The sequence below is a fragment of the Lonchura striata genome, chromosome 6 (assembly GCF_046129695.1).
Source record: "Lonchura striata isolate bLonStr1 chromosome 6, bLonStr1.mat, whole genome shotgun sequence".
Classification (NCBI taxonomy): domain Eukaryota; kingdom Metazoa; phylum Chordata; class Aves; order Passeriformes; family Estrildidae; genus Lonchura; species Lonchura striata.
In genome coordinates, this window is record NC_134608.1 from 5,550,821 (window position 1) to 5,576,880 (window position 26,060).

At 40.0% G+C, this 26,060-nt stretch overlaps 1 protein-coding gene across 2 annotated transcripts in view; it reads left to right on the top strand.

Moving 5' to 3' along the window:
- The first annotated feature begins 2,001 nt into the window (after positions 1-2,001).
- Positions 2,002-26,060, top strand: part of PPM1A (protein phosphatase, Mg2+/Mn2+ dependent 1A) — a 28,875-nt gene continuing 4,816 nt past the window's right edge. Inside the window, exons 1-4 of one of the 2 annotated variants that reach the window (XM_021554508.3) lie at positions 2,002-2,199; positions 16,130-16,981; positions 18,705-18,822; positions 23,772-23,880. In XM_021554508.3, the coding sequence (XP_021410183.1) occupies positions 16,148-16,981; positions 18,705-18,822; positions 23,772-23,880 (1,061 nt within the window). In that variant the 5' untranslated portion in view covers positions 2,002-2,199; positions 16,130-16,147. The remainder of the gene's footprint in view (positions 2,200-16,129; positions 16,982-18,704; positions 18,823-23,771; positions 23,881-26,060) is intronic. The other variant, XM_021554509.3, reaches the window with a different exon arrangement.

Here is a 26,060-nt window from a genome sequence, read left to right on the forward strand (position 1 = left end):
TTAAAACACATGGAATGAGCCATTCCTCCCAGAATCACCCCCCTCCCATCGCAGCCTTCTTGAGCATCCTCCTCCCCTCCTTGAGACAAAAGAGAGGTTTGTCTAAAAGCTTCTCCTCTCCGTTTGTTCCCCGCAGGCTGACGGAGGAGTCGCTTCATGAACACACTCCCATGTCTTTTGTCCACAGGCCTGCCTTCATCAAAGGGGGCTGAAACCCGTGGGATTATGAAACCCATTATGCCTTCATTACTGGTAATCCGCTGCTGATTTCACCAGAGGTTGTGCTTCCAACAGGAAATCCTGTGGGGCTCTGATTCAGGCGATGTGAGTCCCTCAGGAGCAGAGGAGAAGTCTCAAGCTGTGCCAGATGATGTTCAGGTTGGACATCTGGAGGGATTTCTTCACATAAAGGGTGATTAGACATTGGAATGGGCTGGCCCAGGAGGTGATGGAATCACCATCCTTGGAGGTGGATAGGGAATGACTGGACATGGCACTCAGTGCCATGCTCTGGTTGACACGGTGGTGTCAACCAGGTGATACCAGAGATCTTTTCCAACCTAAATGATTCTGTGATTCAGGGGAGACACGGCCGATCCCACCAGCGCCTTGGGACCCACTGCGCGCTCGATCGTCCTCAGGTGGGCTGAGCTGCTGCTGCCACTGCAGCGGGACCGGGATCCGGATTGGAATGGGATCAGGGCCGGGATGGGGATGTGGATGCGGATGGGGATGTGGATGGGGATAGGATGGGGATGGGGTTGGGGATCCCGCCAGCACCTCGGGACCCACTGCGCACTCGATCATCCTCAGGTGGGCTGAGCTGCCCGCAGTGGGACCGCGATCCGGATTGGAATGGGATCAGGGCCGGGATGGGGATGGGATGGGGATGGGGATGGGGATGAGATGGGAATGTTGATGGGGATGTGGATGGGGATGGGGATGTGGATGGGGATGCGGATGGGGATGGGGATGTGGATGGGGATGTGGATGGGGATGTTGATGGGGATGTTGATGGGGATGGGGATGTGGATGTTGATGGGGATGTGGATGGGGATGGGGATGGGGATGTGGATGGGGATGGGGATGGGGATGTGGATGGGGATAGAGATGGGGATGGGGATGTGGATGGGGACGGGGATATGGATGTGGATGTTGATGTGGATGGGGACGGGGATATGGATGTGGATGTTGATGCGGATGGGGATGTTGATGTGGATGGGGATGTGGATGTGGATGTGGATGTGGATGTGGATGTGGATGGGGATGTGGATGGGGATGTTGATGTGGATGGGGATGGGGATGTGGATGTGGATGTGGATGTGGATGGGGATGTTGATGGGGATGGGGATGGGGATGTTGATGTGGATGGGGATGTGGATGTGGATGTGGATGGGGATGTGGATGTGGATGTTGATGCGGGTGGGGATGCGGACCGCGGTTTGGCTGGGACGGGAACTCCCGCCCTAGCTCTCGCGCCAGCCGCTCGCGCTGCGGAGCGGGGGCGTGGCCGGTGACGTCAGCGCGGCGCGCGGCGCGGGAGCCGGGGCGGGGGTGATGTAATACCGTAACGGCCCTGCTCCGGCCGACATCCGGGAACCCTGCCGGGGTGCTGCTGCTTTTCTTTTTTTTTTTTTTTTTTCCGCCTTTATTTATTTATTTATTTTTACTCTCCCTTTTTTTAATCCGAAAAGCTCCATTTGTCGCTTTTTTTTTTTTTTTGGGTGTTTTAATGATGTGATTTTTTTTTTTTTTTTTTAATTGACGGGGGTTGGGGGGGGAGACGGCGAGGAGGGAAACGGCGCGGGGGCGCGCGCGCGCGCTCCCGCCTCCCCCTCCCCTCGCGGCGTTCGCGCCTGCGCAGAGGGGCGGCGGCGGCAGCGCAGTGCGAGCGTGTCCGTGTGTCCGCCCGTCCGTCCGCCCGTCCGTCCGCGGCCGGCGCTCCGGTGGGCGCGGAGCAGCTCGGGCGGGGGACGGGGACGGGGGGGGGGAGCCGGCGGCGGCGGCGGGGGCGAGATGAGCGCTGGGCTCCCCCTGGGCACAGAGCCGCCCTGTGAATGAGCTGAGGCGAGGCCGCCAGCCGGGTGCCCCCCTCCTTCTCCTCCTCCTCCTCCTCCTCCTCCTCCTTCCCTTCTCCCCGCGCACCGCCGGGAGCGCGGCCCTGCCCGCACAGCCGGCGCCGACGCCGCGGCCGGGGGGGTAAGTGGCGCTGCGCAGTGCGGGGCCGGGGCGGGGTGAGGGGGCGGCGGGGCCGGGGCGCTGCGGGGGCCCGTAAACAACCGGGGGCGGCGGAGCGCGGCGCCATCCCCGGGGGCACGGCTGGGAACGGGTCGGCCGGAGGGAGGGAGGGAGATGGGGAAGGGGACGGGGGGAGCGATCCCGCCGGGATGCCGCTGCTGGAGCCCCCCGCGCAGCCCCTGCATTGCAGGCGCCTGCTGAGGGTGGGGGTGTCCCCGCAGCCCCCCGGGCACGGCGGGCAGGCAGGGAGGGTGAGCAGCGGGGTCTGGGCCTGGCTCAGGTAGGAGCAGCAGCTTTCCCTTTCTCCCTGCCCCCCTCCTTTCCTCGCCCAGAGTTCATTTAATAAAGGCTATAAACAGCCTGCTCTCCCATCGCCACCCAAACGCTCGGGGCACGGCACTGACTGGGAAAAAAAAAAAAAAAAAAAAATAACAACACGCATCTATTTATAAAGCACCCCACCCTGGCGAGGGTCGGAGCATCAAGCGCTCCCCAAATAGTGACATTGTGATGCAGCGGGCGGCTTTCCCTCGCCAACGCCTTTCGGGCGTTTAAAGTTTGTGAGAGGTTTCGGTGTCTTTGAAAACAATGTCGTGAGCAAAGGTTGCGCTGACGATCTGTGATCTGTCACGGCGTGCGTGGTAAAAGTCCGTGGAAGAAAATGCTGTCCTCGGTGAGAAAGTTGTGCGGTGATGTGCTGGGTAATTGGGCTTGTGTGTGAAATGCCAGAGGTTCTGAGCATAGGTCTACCCTTTTTGTTACATTAGATTGTGTTCTAGTAGCTGTGAAACAACAGCTAGAGGTTGACAGTTTCAGGAGAATTGATTTTGCAGACATCTGTTTGATATGTATTTGTATTTATTTGGGACGATTAAAATATTTCTTAGTGTTGCCGTGTGGCTGGCAAAAAATTGTGGTTATAGAAGTAATGTTTAGATTTACAGTAGCACTTGGGAAAAACTAATTTTTTTTGAGCTGTATCTTCTGTCATATGGGAAAGTGCTGTGCACTAGGGTGGCCTCTGTGGTAACCCTAAAGTTTAAGGTCCTTAAGGTATTTCATTCAAAGGAAATTTTTATTTTGTTAAGCAGAAGGCAGTTTTAGATCATGAGAGCAGTAGCTGGAAAGAAGGTAGGTGATATGTTTTCCTTAGATTGTGATATTTAGCATCAGAGTAAGCAGAATCAATTTATGAAGTTCTAACTCTTGTGATTCTAGGAAGTGAATTTCCAAATATGAGCCCCTGTAGCACTTTCCTGAGCTGTTTCAGTAATTAGGTGGCTGAAGAAGGTTTTGTGAAGTACTGGTGGAATTAAGGCTGGATGGCTACTGTTACTCAGGTCCCTGAGTGAATTGCCAAATGACCAAGAATTGTGCAATTTCTTGTCTCATTTCTTTTCTGATGGCTTCCCATCTGTTGCTATTCATAGTTTCTTCTGTGAATAACATCAGAGAAAACGTGGGCCAGGGAAGTTTTGCACTCCACCGATCCAATCACAGCGGTGTTCAAAAGGAGGGTGTTAAAGGACAACAGCTTGGATTGGTGCACCAGCATTTGCTGCTCCTAAAGTTTTCACTCCAGGCCTTTCTGGGTCTCCCTTTTGTATATGAGACTGGGCTAAAAGGCTTGCTGATGCATTGTGCCAGATATTAATGTTTTCCTCACAGAGATCTTTGTTAAAATAAATCCTCGGATGAACATGGAGAGAGTCTGTCCTCTTGCTTTCCTCTGGCATAGCCATGTTCTTCTCATATACAAGCAAGGCCTAGCTCTGGTTTACAGGTCTAGTCCTCTGCTTGGTGCTTGTCAGCTGAATCTCTCCCCTGGAGGTACAGTAGAAAACTATACCTGTTTTCCAAGTATTTCCTTAACTGTGTCTAGCTATGCTCGGGATACTTTTGTTGGAAGTGAGGAGAGATGGAAATGCCAAATGACTGGCAAAGCTTGCCAGGTCCAAACATGCAGAACTCACTCAGAGCAATTTGAATTAAAGCAGAATACTTTAAAAGTTGGTTTTGTTTTTTATTTTTCTATAAAATTAGGCTGGTTGCTTCTTATCTGGAGTGCAGCTTATACAGTGGAGTTGAGTCATTCTTGCTGAGATAGCATTTTGAGAACTGTCGTTAAAATGCTTAGATATTTAACTCTGGCACAGTATAATTTGCAAACTTATGTAACTGGTATGTTTTTGAATGCAGCTGTCAATAAGAGATCTTATTGCACTTTTCGGTTTTAGTGGAACTAGGGAATCTAAAGCAGCTGATTTTACAAGATGACCTAAGTATAAATAATTTAAGACTAGCATATTTCTTACTAAAATGTTGACACTGCTATTGGCTTAACTTTTATGTGTTCAGGTCAATTCTGATGTACAAAACTCTTACGTAATTGGCTCAGCAGAACGGCATTGCAATTAAGTGATGGAATGATGCAGGTTGTGCTAATAAATAAACAAGTTTTAGAATGGGAAGTGCTGGAAAATAACTGTTTTCATTTTACCTCTGCAAACCAGAGACATTTTAAAGACTTGGATATAATAGTAATGTTTGAAGTCGAGACAATAGTGGTTTATCATTGTTAAACCTGAGCCAAACTGCTCACTTACTATAACGTGGACCTTTCTAAGTTTTGCTCCTCTTTTCTCATAAATCATACTTGAATTTTAGTTTTTTATTTTTAAAAATTGATGTATCATCTGTTTCTTTCTAAACGACACAACGTTTAGTATCATTTGTTCTTTTGGAGATTAATCTCTTCTTGGATAATACTTGATTGCTGAACTCTTACTGATCTCTGTAGTTTTAATCACATGATCCAAATTTCAGTTTAGAATACTAGAATAAGAAATAAACTTCTGTAACATGTACACATGCTTAACTACAGTCCTCTTCATTGAATGAATGCTAAATGCAAAGTATCAAGTATGTGTATACAATATGTAATCCCTGAAAAAATGACAGTGTTCTTAGGATATTTAGAAGATCCAGGGAATGTGCATACATGTACATTTTATATGCATTCCATTTATCAGCACTAAAAAATATTCTTAAGGGAGGATTCATACATTTGAGCCATGATGTGATGCAGATCACAGTGGAGATAACGTTTTCTACTTGGAGCTTCTTTATGTTCATCTCTGTCCGTGAAGGAACAATTTAGCATTTAATAAAATCTAATATTCTAGAGTAAATCACTTGACTCTTAAGACTGGGAAGAATGTTTAGGCCAAAGGAATTGTAATCAGAGCAGGAGGAGAAAGCAAGGGTGATACCATGGGAGTAGGCTGATTTTTGTTCCTGGGTAGAGGCAGTAACCACTGGGTGTTACTGGTGTTAAGCTACTGCTGCAAGGTCTGCTTTTCTGTATTTGTGTGCTGAACTCTGGTCTGTGTTAAACCACATACTGAGTTACAGATTTCTGACAAGTTGCTATCTTTTTTCTTATTTATTTTGTTTGTGTTTAAACACAAATACCAGTACAATTCACTAATGGATATTTCAGCTGCCTGTTGGAGTCTACAGAACAGAGTGTGTTTATAAATACATGAAACAGTTGCTCAGATTTTTTTAACAGCTCTTCTCGATAGGTGTTTATATGTGACTAAAATAACAGAATAAAAACTTCTTTCACTGACAGACAGTTCCAATGAAGTACACTTCTACTGTTTAGGGTGTAAACTTTATAGCAGTATATATTTATATGTATCAAAAGAGCATCTAAGAGTGCTCCGAAGGAAAAAGCAAAACTGGCTACCCATGTTTCAATATTGAAACGTAGAGAAATGCAGTTTACAGAGAGAGGGAAAAGTACATTAGCCTCTTCATTGCTAACAGGTTAGTTCTCAAAAGTAGGAATATTTTAGTAGATAAAAAGGTCTCTAAACTCTTCTGAGATAACAATTTATAAACCCAACAAACTCAAGTGTTACATGACTTGTATTTTGATAGCTGCAGTTTAAATAAAGCAAAGCCCTTCAGTGTGCTTGTGGTGATACACCACGTGCAGCTGAATTATGTGGGACTACTCAGATCTGTGATGTTGCTCTCATCTTCAAAAAAGTGCCTTGCTGGATTGTGACCTAGAGAATGAAATGTGCTCTCATGTTTGGGTCTCAGCTGTAACTTGAAGGATTCTCTGTATCTATGTGTGCAATTCATTTTTGCTGCCAACTGTCCTTGTCATCTGAAATTTGAATGGTAGCCGGTATTCTTCCTGACCATATATCTTAGCTATTTGTTCATTATGTGGTATTTTTTCCTTAGAAATGCTCTAAAATGCCGTAGCCACTAGAACTGTGCAAACTGCCTGAGCTCTTTGTATTTGGAGATGAGTTTAAGGAATTCTCCAGCTGTTAAGTAAAACCCAGTCTTTGGAAAGGAGTGCACAGTGTGGAAAAATGTGGGCGGTTAAGCAGCTAGCATTAAATTGTAGGAAAATTTAATGAAGAAAGAATCAGTTGCTGTCAGTAAATAATTTTCTAGTTCCCTCAGTCAATTACAGTAAGTATTTGGGCAGACCCTTGTTAAAAATCAGCTGCTGCTGTTCTCTGTAAAAAAACATTCTGAGGCTGCAGAGCAAGGCCCTGTAAGCTTAGGAAATGGTGGCAATAGCACTGCTTTGATTTTTGAAGAACAGATGAATTTAATAATGTCCTCATTAAGTGACCAGAATGTTTAGAGCTGTCATGAACTCTGGTTTGGAGTGAGAGGAGCACCTTTACTGCTGTGTTTATCATGGGCAAATCACCTCTCTGCTGATAGAGATAGAAGTGAACTTGGCAATCAGTGTGCCCTCAGAGGAAAGCCTTCACTCCCAAAAACTTCTGTCTGCATAAAAAGCTAAGAACAAGGGCTGTTTTCGGCAGTGGTTTCTTTTTTATATTTTTATGTAGTCTTGAGTGAAAAATCTGTTTTATTGCAGCAGTCATCCTCTGTCCTTGTTCCTTTAATGAGATAAGAATGCTGGGGACGTGAGGGCAAAATAGCTTTGTAAATAAAAGCTCTGTGTGTGTACAAATGAGCAAATTCCAGCTTTTCCTAAGCTTTGAGGATTTAACTTCCAGGTCTTAATGTGCTTCTGGCATAGTTTTGATGTAATTTCCTTGCAAGCAAAGCCAGGTTCCAGCTGTAACTTCAAAACATTTCCTATTTTATTGCCATTTTATTCCTGTGTGTAGTCATCAGGTTTCAAGTCTCTCCTGTATGCTGTTTTTCCTATATCCTCACTAGAATAGTGTTAATGTTGCTGAGATTAGAACCCCACAAATGTTTTCATGTGAAGTGAAGGGTCTGGGAAATTGCTTGTGTATTATTTCATAATATTGAGTGCTTGACTAAACAGGAAGTTTTGGGGCCTCCATGCAAACATCATTTTCTAATTATTGGGCACACGCATACTGGTTATGTTTTCTCAGAGTAGTTTATTTTTATTTTACTCCCAAGCTTTATCTGTATAAACTTTATTTTCACTTGGGTTTCATTCAGCCATTTATTGTTAAAATAAAATTTTCATAAGACAAACCCTAAACAGTTGGCTGGTGCTTCTTGTTGAAGTTAAGAAGATCTTAAGTTTGAAAGCTTTAAATAATTAGTTTTTAAAAGGAGCAGTGACACTGATGAGCAACTAGAAACACAGAGAGGAGAAATTGAGGAGCAGATACAGGAATGATTCCATGTGTTCAATTTTCTTGAACTATTTAGGACTGTGTTAACGAAATTGTTAAGATGTTTGTGGTGAGGTTATCAGTGAAACCATACAACAGAGGGATGATGGGGTTCTGTAAGAATTTCTACACCTTGCCCCAGGCAACAAACAATATCAACTGCAAAAAAATGCCAGTTTCCTGAGCTGAGAGTGACTGTGTGAATATAATTTTTTCCTCATATTTCAGGAATAGTTCAGTTAATAGAGCTTCTCTTTTGCTGATTTTTAAATTATTGTTATTTGAGCCTGCCTTTGTTTTTGGTGTCTCAGTGAATAATCCCATTGGGACATTTTTCCTTGAAGCATCTTTTTCCTAGTTTATTTTAACACTTAGCTAAAACACTGACAAAGACAAATTGGCAGTAGCTTGACTTCAGGTGCATTTGAACAACCAGAAAGTCATGGACAAAACCCATTCTGGTCTAGAGGCTCTTTACCCGATATCTTCACTCTTTTGGGTAGGAGCAGGGTGGGCTAGGACTCCCCATTTGTCTTGATTTTTCTAAATAGATTTAGTTGAACTTGACAAAGAAAAAAAGTAACTGCTTTTTGTTTGGTTAGGTTTGGTTTTTTTCCTATTACACAGAAATGGCAATGGAATTACGTGAGCCTTCCTCTAAAAAAAAACATTCCTCTGTGAATCTTTAACTTTTTTTGTGGCAGGTATTATTTGATTGGTAAAACTGATAGTGAGCAAAGATACTGAGGCTTCAAGCTGTAAATAAGAGATCAGAAAAAATAAATTTAGAGAAAAGGATTTTAGCTATTATTTGAGTAATTTGATATGTTCAGATTCTTCATTAAATTCTTGCACTCTGAGTAGCTTGTACTCAAGTAGGAATTTTCAGTTAGGCCCTAGGAGTTGGGAAATGATTTGCTATGATGAGAAATGACAGTGGCAGAGCACTCATGGCATTACAAATACTGGAAAAAATTGTAATTCAACTTTTATGACTTACTATAGCTCCATTCTTCTGGGTTGTCTCTTTCTGTTTCCTTTTCACCCATGTTTTCTTTGTGGTGAAACTGTTGCTGTGTGGAGTTCTGTTGGAATGGCTGTGTAGCACTGTGTACTCCTTCTGTCATGAGCAGCTTGGTTGGAATCCTTAAATTCACTTGTTTGCCTTGCTCTTTCAAAAAATTTGAATCTTACTGCATCTCATTGATGTATAAACTGAAGCAAGGCCTTTCTTTCTCCCAAATTCTGTCTACTCAGACTGCAGCTTCCTTGGATCTTCCAGTTCTTTTTTTCAGATGCTTCAGTGGGGCTCTGAATTTTGGCTGGAGCATGCAGGAATTTCTGCACTGTTAACAAAGCAGTTTTCTAAGCTTTTTGTCTAAAATGGGTGCCTTTTGTTTATCTTCCAACACTTCTAAGTAAGAAATCTTTGGAAAATGAAGTATAACCAGAAAGGTGCTGAACTCAGCAGCAGCATGGGCATGTTTTCTGCTTATTAATGCTTTCAAACAAGGACCTTGACGTTTTCATTCTCATGCTGTTCAGACAGCAGCACATGAATTTATGCAGAGCTACCTCATTGATTTTCATAGTTCTTGTTAGTGCCATTTTGGTTGTCTACATAGTTTTTCATTGTGATTGGGCTGCTCATACTTTGATGCTGCTGTGTTTTTTTTATCTTATGCCTTCCCACTTCTAATTTGTAGTACAGATATTTAGAAAGAAGCAAGAATTCTGTCTGGGCCAAAAAATACTCAATCATGTTCTGAGGGTGCCAGTCATGTTAGGATCCTGATGAGTGACTGGCAGTCATGGATGCAAGTTGTATCTCCTCTCAGAATCAGCGTAGTGATTTTTCATTCCCAGCAGTGCTCTTGATTCTGGAAAGAGCTTAGTTTCTTCCATAATTGACCAGATTGCAAAATTAACTCCATAAAGAATTCTTGAAACGACATCACCATCTTTCAAACTTCTGAAGGAACAATTTGTTAGAGGTGAATTATCTATTTCAATGTCCAGAGCTTCCTTTTGCAAAAATCAGATTACACATGTCTCTGCTGGAGAGTGTTTGAACTTCAGCCAAAATACACTCATATTGAGAAGCTTCTCATTTAACCTTGGAACAGGTTTAGCTGTCTGCAGGAAAGGTAGGTAGGAGCAGAAAATAATGTTTTAAGAAGAAGCTGAAACATGTTGTTGGAGGGAGGGTGTTAACTTAGAAATGGTTACCTTCTGTGTTCCAGAAGGCTTTAATAATCCTCTCCTAAATCCTACCTGCCCTGCCATACACACCACGTGGGATAAAATATTTTGCTGCTTAGTACAGGGTGGTATTTGGAAATGCTGTCAGCTTCTAGCAAGGAGAAGGGATTTTAAGCAGAAGTTGTGTTTAAAAAAAAAACAACTCTCCAAACAGCTTAGCTCGGTGAAATGGCAGTGCCTGTGGACCAGCTATTAAGAGGTCAGAGCTCATAGGTATTTGTATCAGAAGTGCAGTGATTTGGTATTTTCTGCTGTGCTGTGAAGTTGTAATAGCCATCACTGTTGCATATTAATTACTGGGAGGGAGGGTAGTTGGGGAAATTTGGAACAGTTCATACTTTCCTTCATATGCACAGAGTTATTAACTTGCTTCCTCTGTTGTTTTGTTTTTTGTTTTTTTTTTTAATTCAATCTGCCACAAGCCATACCTCCTACATCTGTCCTAAACCAAAGGTTCTTAATATTATTAGAAATTTTCATACCCATATGGCAAGTTTATGTTTTTCCTTTTGCAGTTGTCTTACTGAAGTAGAACGCAGGCTACAGTTGCATCCCCAAGAAACAAATGTTCCGGTGGGGAAATGGTGGGTTAGTCTGTGTTTATTGAAATAGCCCCAGTTCTGTATTTTATTTCATTTACTTTTACATAAACAGTTCATGTCTCCTAGCTGCCATGTATTCCTGTGTCTGAAAGTACACATTCAGAAACATCAACTGTAACTTTTCTGTGTTTTATTGATGTTTCGAACTGTGAGTGCCAGAGCTCAGTCATAGAGCCTCCAATAGTTTTTAAATAGTTTCATTGGCAAGAAGCTTTTTCGTGACTTCATTCAGCCCATGACTGTGGTGTAATTATGTCTCCTCATCTGCGTGTTCTGTTTTATTTTAGTCATTCTTCCAGTCTCTGGGATGTTCTCTGACAAGTTGTTTGTTAAAATTAATTGATTTGGGGCATCCAGTATGTACTGTCAGTTTTTCATTCAGGAGGCTGTAACTTCTGAAGATGTTTCCACGTTTGCACAATTACATGCTGTCTGCTCCTGCATCCAGCCTGCTTAAGGCAGAGGGAAAAGTACTGTGGATCAGGCTGGAGTTGAAGTGAACAAATGCCCTTTTTCTTGTCAGTAGAAGTCTGTATAATTTGGTGACTTGCTCTGTGTCCTTTAGTTCAGCTAAAGGTTGTAATCTTTCTCTGTGGTCCTCATTACAACACACAGGGTGTTAGTGTCACTGAGAGAATTGTTCCAGGAGATTGGAGTGTGGGGGTATTTTTCAGCTTAGTTAGAACAAGTGCCTGTGACTTCAGTGTGGTTCATGTAAGCAGCTTATCCTAGTGGAAGGAATACAACTTGAACATTGTTTAAAAAGGATTATTAATTTACATATTGTTCAAGTGAAAGTTTCAAATGGGGATGATTTGTTTTCTTGGACAAAACGATCAAATCTTTGTCCAAATTGCTTGGAAAAATAAATTTGTATTTCTGTAGGGGTATGCAGGGTTGCATTAACTGTCCTTTGTGAACAGTTTAGGGCTTATCTTTGTTTGAACCTTCAGGCAAATGAACAAGCAAATAGCAAACCAGTAAAATTTATTTTCCTGTGTAGCAGAAAGCATTACAGTTGTGCTGCCTGGATAGCACAATTTGAGGAACAAATGAAGGGGCAAAGAGATTTCATGCATTCCAGTGATGTATCTGTGGTTGTCCGTGGTTGTCCGTGGCCTAGTATACTAATTACCTTCCTTTTTCTTCGCCGCTCTGTTCTCCAGTTGCATCTACTTTGAAGGAGTTTAGCTGCTGACTCTTTGGCATGCTCCATTCATTATTTCAGTTTTCTTTCTAATGCTGCAGTCCTTTGAATTTTGATACTCTTGTGTTTTATCCAAGACCTTGTTATTTTTGTTGGTTTTTCTAGGCTGTGTACAGTATTCTTATTTTCTGTCTGCAAACTGCAACTTGAATTTCTGTGCACTTGCTGGTGAGGCTGTCCTTCAGTTTGACCTCCACAAAATCAGCACTTCAGAAATTGTGGTTAAAATGCACTTGTAGCTGCAGAGATGCAGCCCCTGCACATTCATTTCTGTTCACAGGGGTCCATTTTCACATCTAGTTTTGTTCAGAAGCCTCTCTGTTCTTCAGAGCCAAAATCCAGAAACTTTCACTGCAGAAAGCTCTTCTCGTTTTGGACTTAAAACTAATGGAAGTCACTGATTTGAAAATGGTGATCCAAGAATCATCTTAGATTAAAATTGAAGCTTTCTTGGCTGATGGCTGTGCAGTTGTAGCATCAGATGATGTGTGAGAGCCACCATTTATGAAGAATGTTGCACCTCTGACTTTTTTACAAAACAACACCCTTACAGTACTGTTCAGAATGGTCCTTCCTTAGGGAAAAAAAAAAAAGGTGGTGTATGTTTGCTACTAAACTTCATTATTAAAGTGCCTTTTCTTTTACTTTGCCTTTAATAGGAAGAGGAAGAATGCCTGTCTCCTTCAGTACATATGTGCATCATTCAAGCATCCCAAAAGCTCAGAATTCCAGATTAGAGTACTGGTTCTGTCTCCTGCAGTTTTCTGACATGATTGTAGAAATGTGTGACTGGATTAAGAAAGTAAAATGATTTGGAGAATAAAGATCATTTTATGAGAGCTTCTCATGAGAAAGATGACTAAAGACATGAAGAGAGGTTGAGTTAAGCCATGTTCAGGATCTGTTCTATGTATTGCACACATTGCATGCAGTCTGTTCTGGATCTGTGTTTTTACATAACAAAGTCATGCTGTAACTTGGGCACTTACACTGCTATAGGTTAATCAGATTTGCATACAGAGTTACGTGCTTAACCAAAGGTGTCATTCCAACTCAGTCACTGTACTGCACAAAGCACTTCATCAAAGAATGACAAATGTGCTCATAATTTAGGTAGGCACCGGTGTGTGAAAGATGTTTCCGTAGATATGCACTCAAAAACAGGTCTGAAAGGTATTTTTAGTAGGAAGGAGGCATGGCTTTCTTATGTCAGCATTTCTCTATGTCAGTCCATCCCTTCTTGTAAAACTAGGATTCTTTTTGTTCATAGCTAAGATTCTTGAAATTCTTCAGGTTTTAACTGCACATTAAGGATATGAGGGGAGAAGTAGCAGGTAGTCTCCAATTCATCAGAATTCACAGAGAGGTCAGTTTTAACTGATTTTTTTTCTGAATGAGAATCAGAATTCTGGAAAAAACCTAAAGATCTGGCACATTCATCCTATCCACAAGTAGACAATGCTTTTCTCAAGTGAGGATTTTGAAAACCTGACCTATTCTCCTGCAGGTTTAGACTGCTATTCTGGTAAAAGTCTGGATAGCTGGAGTATGGCAGGGCAGACAACTGCAGTCTGTTACTGCAGTTTACAGAGGGGGATCACGTCCTGCTGGGGGCAATTTCTGAAAGAGTTGTTCCTTGGCCATACTGTGGCTTTCCTTTTGCCAAGCTGTATTCTCATCCATGGTGGGCAACTCTCACCCCTGAAGACTCCTGGATGAACATCTCACCTACAAAGCTTAGCTTCAAAGATCACCAGCTTTCAGGTTCCCTTTTGGGAAGGGATAAGGCAATTTGGTATTTAAATGGAAAGTGATTTGTTAACATAGAAGGTGTGCTAGCACTAGCAGTTCTGTAGTTGTTAGAACTTACACAGACTGTCTGTACCTATTTCTAATTTACATTATAAACTACTGAGCAGGACAAACAGTTTATAAAGCACAGCTCTGAATGTTGTGTGCATACTAAGGTGAGAGATTAAAAGAGAAATGGCCCTTTTTAGTCCTGATTCTGACAGTGTTTTTGGTCAGTGTAACTGTCCCCTGCTCTTAATGTTGCACCAATAATGTCAAATACTTCACAGAAGTATATTTGCTAGGGCAGTTTCTGCTTTTTGAACTCTAAATTAAGGTGAAAAAGTTGAATATCTGTTCTGTTTAATGATCTCCTCAACAAAGAGAACATTCAGTGTTAAACTTTGCTCCTATCATAGAATGAATAAAAAGTGTTATTCAGCAAAATAATTACCCATGTGATTTATAGCAACATTCTGTAATTATTTTGATCACTCTGACTTCACTAGAGTTGCATGTGAAGATAAAAAAGTCTTAAGTAGTATATTTTTCCTAGCAACTACAGTAATGTGAACCTTGTGCATGTGCTTGGGACACAAGACACACGGTGCACACTCTGTTTTGTTGGTTAGTTACAGCTTGCTTGGGCATCAATATTTTGTGTTCACTTGAGAAGTGACAGAACTCCAGAGCAGGGTTTAGGCTGAGGGGAAGCAGAGGTGAATTGCTGCTGCCATCCCCATACAGCTGAAGTATGTGTTTTGTTTTTGTTAGCAAAGCATGTGAGCCAAAGAGTGCATAACCAGTCCCCATGCCTCACATTTGAATCACTGTGGTGGTGAGATCAAATATAAACATTTCTTGACTGTTTAGTTTAACACAGATGTTTCAGAAGGGTTGACAGTGGCTGGAAGAGACAGTGTGAAGAGCTTTGTTAGATATATGGTGTCACTAATGACTGGTGCTGTATTGCAATAAAAGCATGTTATAAAAACATGATGTTGTCACTTAGAAAACTGGTCAAATATATTCCATGGTCAAATTAAACATTTCTGAAACACCTGGTGTGCTGATTTTTTCTGCTATTGCAGCTGTTAGTTGGGGCCTTAGGTAAAATCTGTTTTTGAGGTTCTTTTCACAGCTAATTTTTGTCTGCAGTCTTCAAACAGAAAAGCTCATACTTTTGTTCCATTACTTTGTATTGTATAACAATGATTTGCAGACTCTTTCATGCTTCCCAAGGCATAATTTGCAAGTATGCAAAATGTGTGACCTATTTTGTACGATTTTTTAATAACGAATGCACAAATAAAGTAATGTGGATTAAAAGGGTGGGTTGGATGGTTAGGGTGTGAAAACCATGAAGATAAACCAGTCAGTTTACACTGCCCTCAAATATAACTCTTATTCTCTTAAGCATGAATATTCACTGCATCACATCCCAAGGAGGAGAGAGTGGGCAGTGTATAGGTCTGGCTTGAATCTTGGTTCACACAAGAATATACATGTGATTTTACTTCCAAACAGATTTCCTCAGTCTTGTCAGGGGCAGTTGTCTTTCAGTGAAGCATGAATACATGAGGGTTTTAAGTAAATCTGCAACACAGACATCTGAGAAGCTGCTGCGTAATTTAACCGAAAATCTAAGGATGAGCTTTCACAAGATGGCTGAGCCAAACGAATGGCTTGCTGCTGCCTAAAGGGACAGCTGCTCTGTTCCTTCCCAGTCCTGCTGCTAGTTTATCCAGTGCTGCTTTTTCCCTTATGCAGACTCTGGAATCCTCTTGGTCATTCTTATAATTTATCTGTTTAAAAAAAGCCAAATAACAACTAAACCCAAAATAACTTGAAACCCCGTTCTTGAAAAAAACAAAAACTAATCAGTTTGCTTTCATTTTCCCCATCACTACCAGAAAAGCAATGTTAGCAGGAATTTGTGGCCAGCAGGTAGGGATCTAGGGAATGCCAGTGTCCTGGAAACACTAAACTCTTTCATGGCTCAGTAGTTACAGGGAACAGCCATTCAGATGTATGCCAGTTAACAAGTCCTCTTTGATACTGGTTTTCATACATAGTTCTATTAGAGGCTTTTGTCAGAACCATGAATGACAGTGAATATAAAATTTTCAAGTAAAACAGCTGAAAATACAAAAATATGAAAAGTGCAGTTCAGCTAGTAGTAGTGTCCTTGTTTAAATTAGATGAAAGCAATGCAAATTTGACTGGAGACACAGAATATCAGCTTTATAGCTGTGCATTTTGGGCATCTTAACATTACTTGCACCATTATTTAATATCTTCCAAAAGGATTTTTAAATAAGACACTTAAGGAATATCTTAATAATCCTTTTTTTTTTCCTTTGTAGAACTGAAGGAAGGTCACCATGGGAGCATTTTTAGACAAGCCAAAGATGGAGAAGCATAACGCCCAGGGGCAGGGGAATGGGCTGCGTTACGGTCTGAGCAGCATGCAGGGCTGGCGCGTGGAAATGGAGGATGCACACACGGCTGTGATTGGTTTGCCAAATGGACTGGATGGATGGTCGTTTTTTGCTGTCTATGATGGGCACGCTGGATCCCAGGTTGCCAAGTACTGCTGTGAGCATTTATTAGATCACATCACGAGCAACCAGGATTTTAAAGGGCCAGATGGGCCACCATCTGTGGAAAGTGTAAAGAGCGGCATCAGAACAGGTTTTCTGCAGATTGATGAACACATGAGAGTCATCTCTGAGAAGAAGCATGGCGCAGACAGAAGTGGGTCAACAGCTGTGGGTGTCATGATTTCTCCCCAACACACATACTTCATCAACTGTGGAGACTCGAGAGGTTTGCTCTGTCGAAACAGGAAGGTTCACTTCTTCACACAGGATCACAAACCAAGTAACCCGCTGGAGAAAGAGCGTATACAGAATGCAGGTGGCTCCGTAATGATTCAGCGTGTGAATGGCTCCCTTGCTGTTTCAAGGGCACTTGGGGACTTTGATTACAAATGTGTCCATGGGAAAGGTCCTACAGAACAGCTGGTCTCACCCGAGCCTGAAGTTTATGAAATTGAGAGATCAGAAGAAGATGATCAGTTCATCATCCTGGCTTGCGATGGTATCTGGGATGTTATGGGAAATGAAGAGCTGTGTGACTTTGTAAGATCCAGACTTGAAGTCACTGATGACCTTGAGAAAGTTTGCAATGAGATAGTTGACACCTGCTTGTACAAGGTAGCCAGACTTGAGAGAAGGAGTTTACTCTGCTTTCACTATTAGAAGTTTATGAACAAGCTAATAATAACTTTGCTTCCAGTCTATAAATATTCAATGGTTTATGGTAATGTGACTTTGACAGTGATGACCATGTTCCTGCAAAAATGGTGATAGAGGGGGAATGAACACACAACAGAAACAATGTTTTTCTGGGTGGTTTTGGTTAATTAAGAGGTTATAATCATGTACAGAGACACTGTGATCAGTGGAAAACTAGAAGCTAATGGGAATTTATGGGCAAGCTAAAGACAATAACTGCTCTTTTCTCTTTCGTAATGTACTTTACAAAATCTTAACTCTTAAGACTTAATCAGGCTAGAGAGTATATTTATTTCCCCTCCTTAATCTTCCTCTGCTTTCTTGGGCACATAGTATTAACATTACTGTCATATTTACATCAAGATAAATGCAGAATCAATGAACCTTGACTTCATATTTTGAAGACCTGGCTTCCTAAGTTAGTTTTGATTTTGGTTTAATTACTATATTTCTTATTCACTGTTGTGTGATACAGCTCTGAAACCAGCTCAGGTACATGGAGACTATTTGGTTTAACACAACTATGTAACTTTGTCTGCATTAACTTCTACTCTGTATTAATAAGTTGCAGTGTGATGCAGTTACTGAGTTTCATAGCTTAATACTTTACTTTGCAAAGGCAAACTGGAAGTCATAGAGAAAAAAGCTGACTTTTTTCTAAAGTAACAAGACAACATCCTTGCTCTTCCCACATGGCTAACAGGATCATTGTTTCCCATCTAGAAAATTGTAATTGCTTTCCAATACCTTGGCAGATTGATAATGGTTATGTTTTTGCTTACTATTTTTCTTTGGCAATCCTAAAAGCAAATACCAGGAAGGGAACAGAGACTTGTGGATGCTGTAAGCTTTGCAGGAGCCAACTGTCAGCACCTCACCATGCCCATATACTGCTGTTTTGCACACTGGCTTGTTCTTGATCTCACTGACATCAGTGGAATTAATTAGTGTTAAAAGTTAAGCCTGTGGATGCATGTTTGTAGGCCAAAGCACAGGGGTATTGAAAGTAAACCAGTTACTTTGCATATGCAGAATGTGTTTGTATTTTTAGATATTCAATATTGGGTTTCCTTTATTTGGAGTTCTGAATGCAAACATTTTTTTGTAAGATCTGGGTACCTTACAGCTGGTTTTCTAACAAATTCTTTCATTTGCAACTTTTCTTGTTTTAAATGAAAAGGAGAAGAAAAAGCCTAATAGATGTGATTTTTAGTGGAAGCACTGTCTGAATTTAGCACCTTTCTGATTAGTGCTTTTGAGCAGTAATGATTTTGTTCACTCATTCAGCTGTTTTCCCAAAACGATTGGCTGGTGCTTAAAACCAGATGGAACACTTTGTATTTATACATCACTCATTACTAATGTCAATTTTAGATGACAATGGGGTGTCTGTAACTGGCTCCATGTAGTCTTCAGATCATAAAAGAGGGAAAAACAATGACTGAAGGGTTGTACGAAATGAATGGGCCTGGAATTCTCTGAGGGGTACAGGGAGATTAATTCTATTGATAATATTAATCCATAATAGTGAAAGTTGGATTCTGATACCATATGATTTGTGAATTTCTGTATTTAAAATGCTTTGATGTGTGTTAAGCCTGGTGTGTATACATTTCTCAAATCATTTTTTCTTTTCCACCAGGGAAGTCGAGACAACATGAGTGTGATATTGATCTGTTTTCCGAATGCACCAAAGGTATCACCAGAGGCGGTGAAAAGAGAGGCAGAGTTGGACAAGTACCTGGAAAGCAGAGTAGAAGGTGGATCATTTAAAAAAAAATAAGTAACTTTGTTTCTAAACAGACCCCTGGCCCCCTTCCCCTTCCAACAATTAAATTCTTAACACATACAGGCTTTTTAATAGACCTTCAAGTGCCATTGGCCATCCTGTGTACCTCTGAAAAAGGCACTCATATGTGTCCTGAAAAAGTTCTCCTATGAAAGTACAGCAGCCTGTAGCCCTGAAAATTATTCAGGATGGCAGAGAATTTATTTATGCCCAGTGTTTTTCCTGAATCTGTTGACAGCACTAACTTCAGGCCAGTGAATCCTGGTTCCTGTTACATGGAGTTAAAGAAAATAATCAGAATATTTTACAAAGTGTCTGTGAAGATGGTAATTTGAGTGCCATTTATAGTTAAGTACAAATCAGTTAGCTATAATATTTTATTATCCATTAATAGTAGGGTTATAAATTGATGACTGTAATTGTTAAGCACTTGCTTACATATTTACTTATTTGAAAGTACGTCAGAAATTTGTCAAAGCTAATCTTAAAGCATTCATGACAAACAAAACTGGGAACTCACTCTGATAGTAACTTAAATTTTTCTTTAAATTTGTATTTTCAGGAGTTCTTAAACTTTACATTGAAACTGCAAGTCTGGGGCTTTTTGAATCACATAAAAATGATATTTAAAATCAGATTCAAATAATTTCTGATTAAAACTGCATTTGTAGTGCCTTTTGATATTTAAAACCAACTACATCTTGGAGTTTGTTTCTGAAATCTAAGACATGCTGTATGCATTATTTGCATAGGTTAAGTCTATTTTTGAAGTGGACTCCTCTATATGTTACAAGTCTAGTTATGTGTGTGTATACGCCCAAGAATCCTTAACCGCACAGGGCACGATAGGCAGAGTTCTCCACAGCTATGGTGGCAGTGATTAGTAAGTTAGAGGAGTACATTATGCACTTTTTTCCTCTTTAACTTGCATGATGGTAACACAGTGCAGCTCCAGAAATTCAGAGTGAACTTTGCCTGCATGGGAATTTTGGGCTCAGACAAATCCATGTGCAATTTTTAAAGCGCTTACAACCTGTGTAGGTGCTCCTGCAGAAAGTACCACATTTTTCAAAGGCCTCACTTGCCAGGTCTCAGCAAACTGCATCTGTTCTGTTCTGCTCCTGAAGAAAGGGCCAGGCAGACATTTGTGTGTTTTAATCTCCACACTTGCCTGCAAGGAGAGGTTGGTGCACAGCCAGTGCTGGGTGAATCTCCCTGAGAGCGTGGCAGGAATATCCCGGTGCAGTCACACTGCGGGAGGGAAGCGCCAGCAGAGCAGGGAGCAGCTTTGCACCAGGCGTGTGAGGAGCTCACTCTGTGTGCCCACCCACAGATTTGGGGAAGAACAAGTGTGCTGAACATTCACACATTGATTCACAGCGTGGTAATTCTCCTTATCTGGGCAAGTACTGCCTTCTTATCTTAGATTTTGTGTCTGAGCTTAGACAAACCCGTGACCTAGAATATAAAAATATGATGAAGCCAAGACTGCATCTTCAGCTGGCCTCATCGTATCCCAGGAATAATTACAGTGAGGAAAGCTGGCATTTTTGTACAGGTGCTTTATTTTGTAAAGGAACAGCCTAAACACTGGGCCTGCATGTCGTTATGGTACATAGAAGGAATTTGGCTGCTTGTACTTTGCATTTATACAAATAGGAAATTTGTAGGAATGATCAAAGTGTGATAATTGCATAGAGGCAGGATTCTGTATGTAGTTATAAAGCACTTTAATACTAATTTAATGGGATGATGTCTGAACGACTTGAGAAAATATATTGTACTTCCTCTCAAGGTCTTTGCTTAATTTTTAGAGTTAGCCTCAATCTTTTCTCTTTTATTGCACAAAAATATTATTTGAATTAAAGAATATTTAGTAAACACTGCTCAACCCAGCAGTGATTTGTATCAGCTGTTTGCAGAATTTGGCCTTTTAGGACTTGTGCATGAGGAAAGTTGAAAGGCCTGAACTAAGGCAGAATTTCAAGTACAGGAGTTGATAACTTTGTTATATTTAATATATAATTAATTTCTGTGCCATAAGTGGATAATGCCTTAATAAGGTAGGACTGATGCAGCATCTGAAACTTTATACACTACAGTGATATATATATATACAATCTTGCTCTTAGGATACTGTAAGAGTGGCAGTGCTTAACTTTAAAAGCCCAATTTTTGGCTGAAGGAACTAAAAATATAAAGAGTATTTTTAGAATTATCTTACTAATCTGTAATATCAATTTAAATTTAAAATTAATTCAAATGGAAACTTGGTCAAAATACATATTACATATTTTTATGCACTTCAGTACTCAGTGAAGTCCAACAGGTAATGAGAGTCAATCCTTTCTAATGTGCATTTTTTTTCTGGTTGTATTTTTATCCCCTTGGCCCAAAATATGCATTTATACTATTAAAAACTAGTGCAAATTTTAAGACTGAATAGGATTTAATAATGATGGTCATCTTCAATAAGAAGAGATGATTCAGATATTAAAAAATGTAGAAACTTTTCTACTTACTATGTCACTTAAGACACTCCTGATGTGTTTGTGGTCCAGATTTGTAGCTGCAACAAATAACGGAAGAAGCAGCAAGTGTGGAGAAACATCCTTGTGCCATTACTTGCAATAAATCAATGTTACTCCTAAAGTATAATGTGAACTTCATGGTAGAAGTAATCAGTCATTCCAAAATGTGTTGCTATTATTTGCACTAATATGTGTTATCAATGTGTTAACTCTAAAAAGGAACTTGTCTAAGCTTTTTTTTCTGTTCTCATTTTTTTTACATAAAACCATTCCGTAATAGATATTCCCTGCAATATTTATACCTATGTAGAGATAAATAATTTTAAGTTAGCTGTTAAATGTTCCATCCCTAATTTTCACGTAAACAAAATTCTGGCTTTTTCTTAAACTTTGTATAGAATTCCCATTTTTGAATCCTTTATTTTAGGGTTGTAAGTACATTTTTCCAGTACTTGATGCCATGAAAATGTGTAGAAGGTTTAAAAGTAAATTAAAGACTGGGGGGAGGGTTGAAGGTGTATTGAAACAAGATAATTCCAATAAATTAAACACAGCTAGCAGACCGACTCCATTTGTTGTGTCTTCAGTGTTCATTCAGTTTGTATCTATAGTTTTATCAAAATATAAATGTATTCATTTAGTGGAGACTGTATGTTAAATGTACTACAGTTACAGGTTGTGAAACTGTGTAGTATAGGTCAACTATAAATTCCTTATTTTTGTACAGCAGAACTTTAGAACTAGCACAATGTAGCATATTCTAGATGTTCAAAATTGCACAATAAAGGAACTTGGCAAACCAAATCTGAGATCTTGGCTTCTTATTCAGATTTAAGATTCATAGATTATTTCTTTGCTAAATGTAAGATGGTAAAATGAACTTTGGCTGTAGATTTTGAGGAAATGGCAAGTTTTTGAGGTGTCTGTGGTGTGCGGTGTCATGTATTTAAAATTTAGGTTCTGAAGTAAACAGCTTAAAGCTTTGTGCTACAGGGTTTGGTGCTGGTTGAGGACTAGGCAGTGGTTCCACTATACCTTGCAAATAATTTACACAGCCTGACTGCAAAACAGAGCTGATGGTTTTTGTAAACACACACAGCCCTGAAAAACCAATACATATGCAAAAAGTAATTCACAATTGTTTTTTAGGTTTTGTTTTGTTTTGGCTAAAAAGGACTGGATTACATGTTGGTTTTAAAAGCTTTCAGTGTGCCTTATCTCACAAATTATAAAATGGAAACTTGGTATGTTCTTCTGGAATTTAGGGCAAAATCTGAATGCTTGAGTATTTTTCAAGAGTGGTATTGATGAATTCCAACTACTTTCAAACTGTGCAAATGCTTTATTACATGAAGAATAGTGTGTATGTACATACATGCATGTATAGATGTGCACATATGTACACATTATTTATGCATGTTGCAGTATTCACTTGAGGATGAAAAGCACCAGGTCTTAATAATTCACGTGTTTTGCAATTTCTGAGAGCTCATGTTTCAGAGAAATGAATGAGATGCATTTTAAAATATGTTCTTTAAATGTCATGAAATCCCTATTTAAGGCCTGACTCTTCAGGGCTGGTATGAACTGGAATGTCTTTAATTCAAATAAAATTGTGTGCTTTTGACTTGAGGAGAAAAGTGAAAAAAGCAAATGTGAAAAAACAACAAAACAAACCAACCAGGCCTAAGAATAAAGTTAAAGAATTAATGCCTTGACAAATATGGCTGTGGCTACAATGGAGATTCTCTTCACCCAGAAGCTGGAGTGGATCACTTTAAGTTTCTGCCCTGAATTTAAATTTCTCCTGAGTTGAGGATGAAACTGTCAATTAGATGTGATGTCCCTGGCTTTTAATTTATGTGTAATAGTTCTTAAAATTTGCATGTTGCTGTAATGCAGTGAAGTACAAGTATTGGTTAATACACATACAGCCATGGGAATTACTTCTGACCTGTCTAACCTTGTATTTCTTGAAAATTAATATGTTTTCTCTGATGGCAATAATATTTTAACTTGTGTTGGCAGTGATAAAGCTGATGTTAATATCTGCCCCATGCCTTGGGCATATCGTGGGAAGATATTACATCTCCTGTCTACTGTATAGCAGGAAAGCCATTAAAGATTTCTTTTACCCCACTGTTACTAGGTAGCTGTGTATTTCTAAAACCAAGTCAGCATGTGAACAACAGTAAATCTGTGTCAAATCTGTTACAGGTTTTTACTTATGGAACCAAAGTTAACAATTACCATGTTGAGTACGGTCTGTCGCTTTTTTTTTTTTTTTTTTTTTTTAATGTTAAGCTGCCTTTTTGTAAAATTTGAGTGTCTCAATCTTTTGAAGTTAAATTTGGACTGCACTTACAAAAAAAGTACTTCTGATTCCCAGAGATCATAAAGAAGCAGGGTGAAGGAGTGCCAGACTTAGTCCACGTGATGCGTACGTTAGCAACTGAGAGCATCCCAAACCTCCCGCCCGGGGGGGAGTTGGCAAGCAAGTGAGTTCACATCGGTGTACATGTGGGGTTTGATTTAAATCACATTGTAACTGCAAGGCCACTCTTAAAAGTTGGGGGGCAGGGAGGGAGGAAGGGCACAGGACAAAAGGTGATGATTTGTTCTCCAGTTTTTGTTACTCAGTTGTTCTGGATGAAAAGGACAAGCCTAAGAATGGAGTTGACAATGAATCATTGCAAAAATGAAATGTCAAACTGTAGTACTGGGAAGGATTGAGGGGTTTTTTAAGGGTGGCCTGAATGTCTGATTTTGTGATTAACTGGGGTTTCTGGGGGGATGTTATATTTGAACATGTGAAAGTAATGCCCTGACTTTAATTACGTGGGTTGAAGTGTTATACATTTCAACAAGAAATGCTATGCATAAAATATTTTGCTTGGCAGCTTGCTTTTCTTGTCTGTAGCCATGTTGTAATTGCTTAAAAATTTGCTTTTGTTTCTCTCTGCTTGTGACAAATCTGAAAGCAAGATAGAAATCTATCAAAAAAGAAAAGTGGGAAGTTTAAATTTGTAGCTTTATATAGCTGACTTTGTCCTTGAAGTGTTCAGTGGTGATGCTTTGTGGTTTCTCAAATATTCAGTCTTTAAAGAAGCAATGTGCTCAGCTTGTTTGCGCCCCAAACCAAGTGCTTTTTGATTCAAAAGATTCTTCATGAGCCTGTGCTGTGTTAATATGGATCAGGCACATATGATACAGAGTATTTTTGACCTTTCAGAGTATGATTTTTGTATTGTTACACCAAAGCATCAGGACCTCAGGCATGTAATTGAATAAATTATAAATTAATAAACTGAATAAATTATAGAGTGATAACTGTAAAGATGGCTTCTAGAAAAGAATATTGTTCCTATAGGAACTGTTTGACTAGGAGAAGAAGAGATGGCAGTTTAAAGTATAATAGCATCTATTTAGGATGAGCTGCTGTAGTGTTTGAAGTATGAGTGAGTCAGTTACTCATGAAATGCAGCACACAAATTGATTTTTCTTAATCTCCTTTGGCTGGAAGTAGCATCATGGCTGTGAAGAAATGCTGAAGTGATGTGACTTCAGCTGGATTTTGTGTCTCAGTGATGCTAATTTGAATAGGGACTTAGAGAAATATTGATTTAATTGGATGTTTATGTAACTTAAAGCAGTATTGCCAATTTGGAAGGAAAATAATGCTTTCCAAGAAACCTGCCTATATTTAGAATCAAATACACCTATTTCTTGAAAGATATGGGAAACTTTCCAATCCATATATATAATGTACCTTGTGTGTAATTGCTTGATTTTATTACTTTAAATCCAACCTCTTCTTTCATGCCCTATAACCATTCACTATGATGTTTACACATGGTAGTTCCTGACTCTTCAGCATTGCAGGATGATTACAAAGGTTGTCATCTGCTTTTTTTCTTCTCTTGCACTCCTTTGTGATTGTTCTGCATGCATTCATCAGCAGTTTAAAGGTTGCTCTTTGAAGTTTGTTTTGTATAACAATCTGCTTACTACTTCATCTTACTTGGTTCTGCAGAAGGGGATCCAAAAGAAAGTTACGTTTAAAAGTCCAATATGTAATTTCTGTTTTTTTACTCCCCTCTTTCCTTCTTGTTCTTTCTTCCAAGTTTTTCCCTTATGTACTGGAAAAGGCATAGGCAGCTTCTTCCTTCATATTCGCTTGTGTTTTGTTTTTTGGGGTTTTTTTAAATACCTGTTTTCAAAGGGTTTTTTGACTCTGAGTTTTTCACCCTATGTTAAAAGAAATGAATAAAAATCATGCTGCTCATTTGCATGTTGATTGCAAATGTATTCATATTTTATCAATCTATTCTTTACCAATTTTCCATCACTATTAGAAAAGTAAAGAATCCCAGAGATGAAGGTTAATTTCAAGCTATCTTAAATATGTTAAGCAGGGGCCTTTTTAAAAGGAGGTAACTGTCAAAATGCTTGAATATTTTTTTTTTTTTACCAGACAAAATTTATCTAATTCTGAAGATACAATACACAAACCTGCAAATTTGATTTGTTTTTGTTTGGGTTTTTTTGAGAAAAAATTGTAGGAGAGTGTTCGTCATGTCATTGTAGAAGAGTACTGTTCTAGATCTATTTTTTTTCATGTTTGCACATGGGAAGTACATTTTAGGACATAACACAAACAAAAATATACTTCAGAACA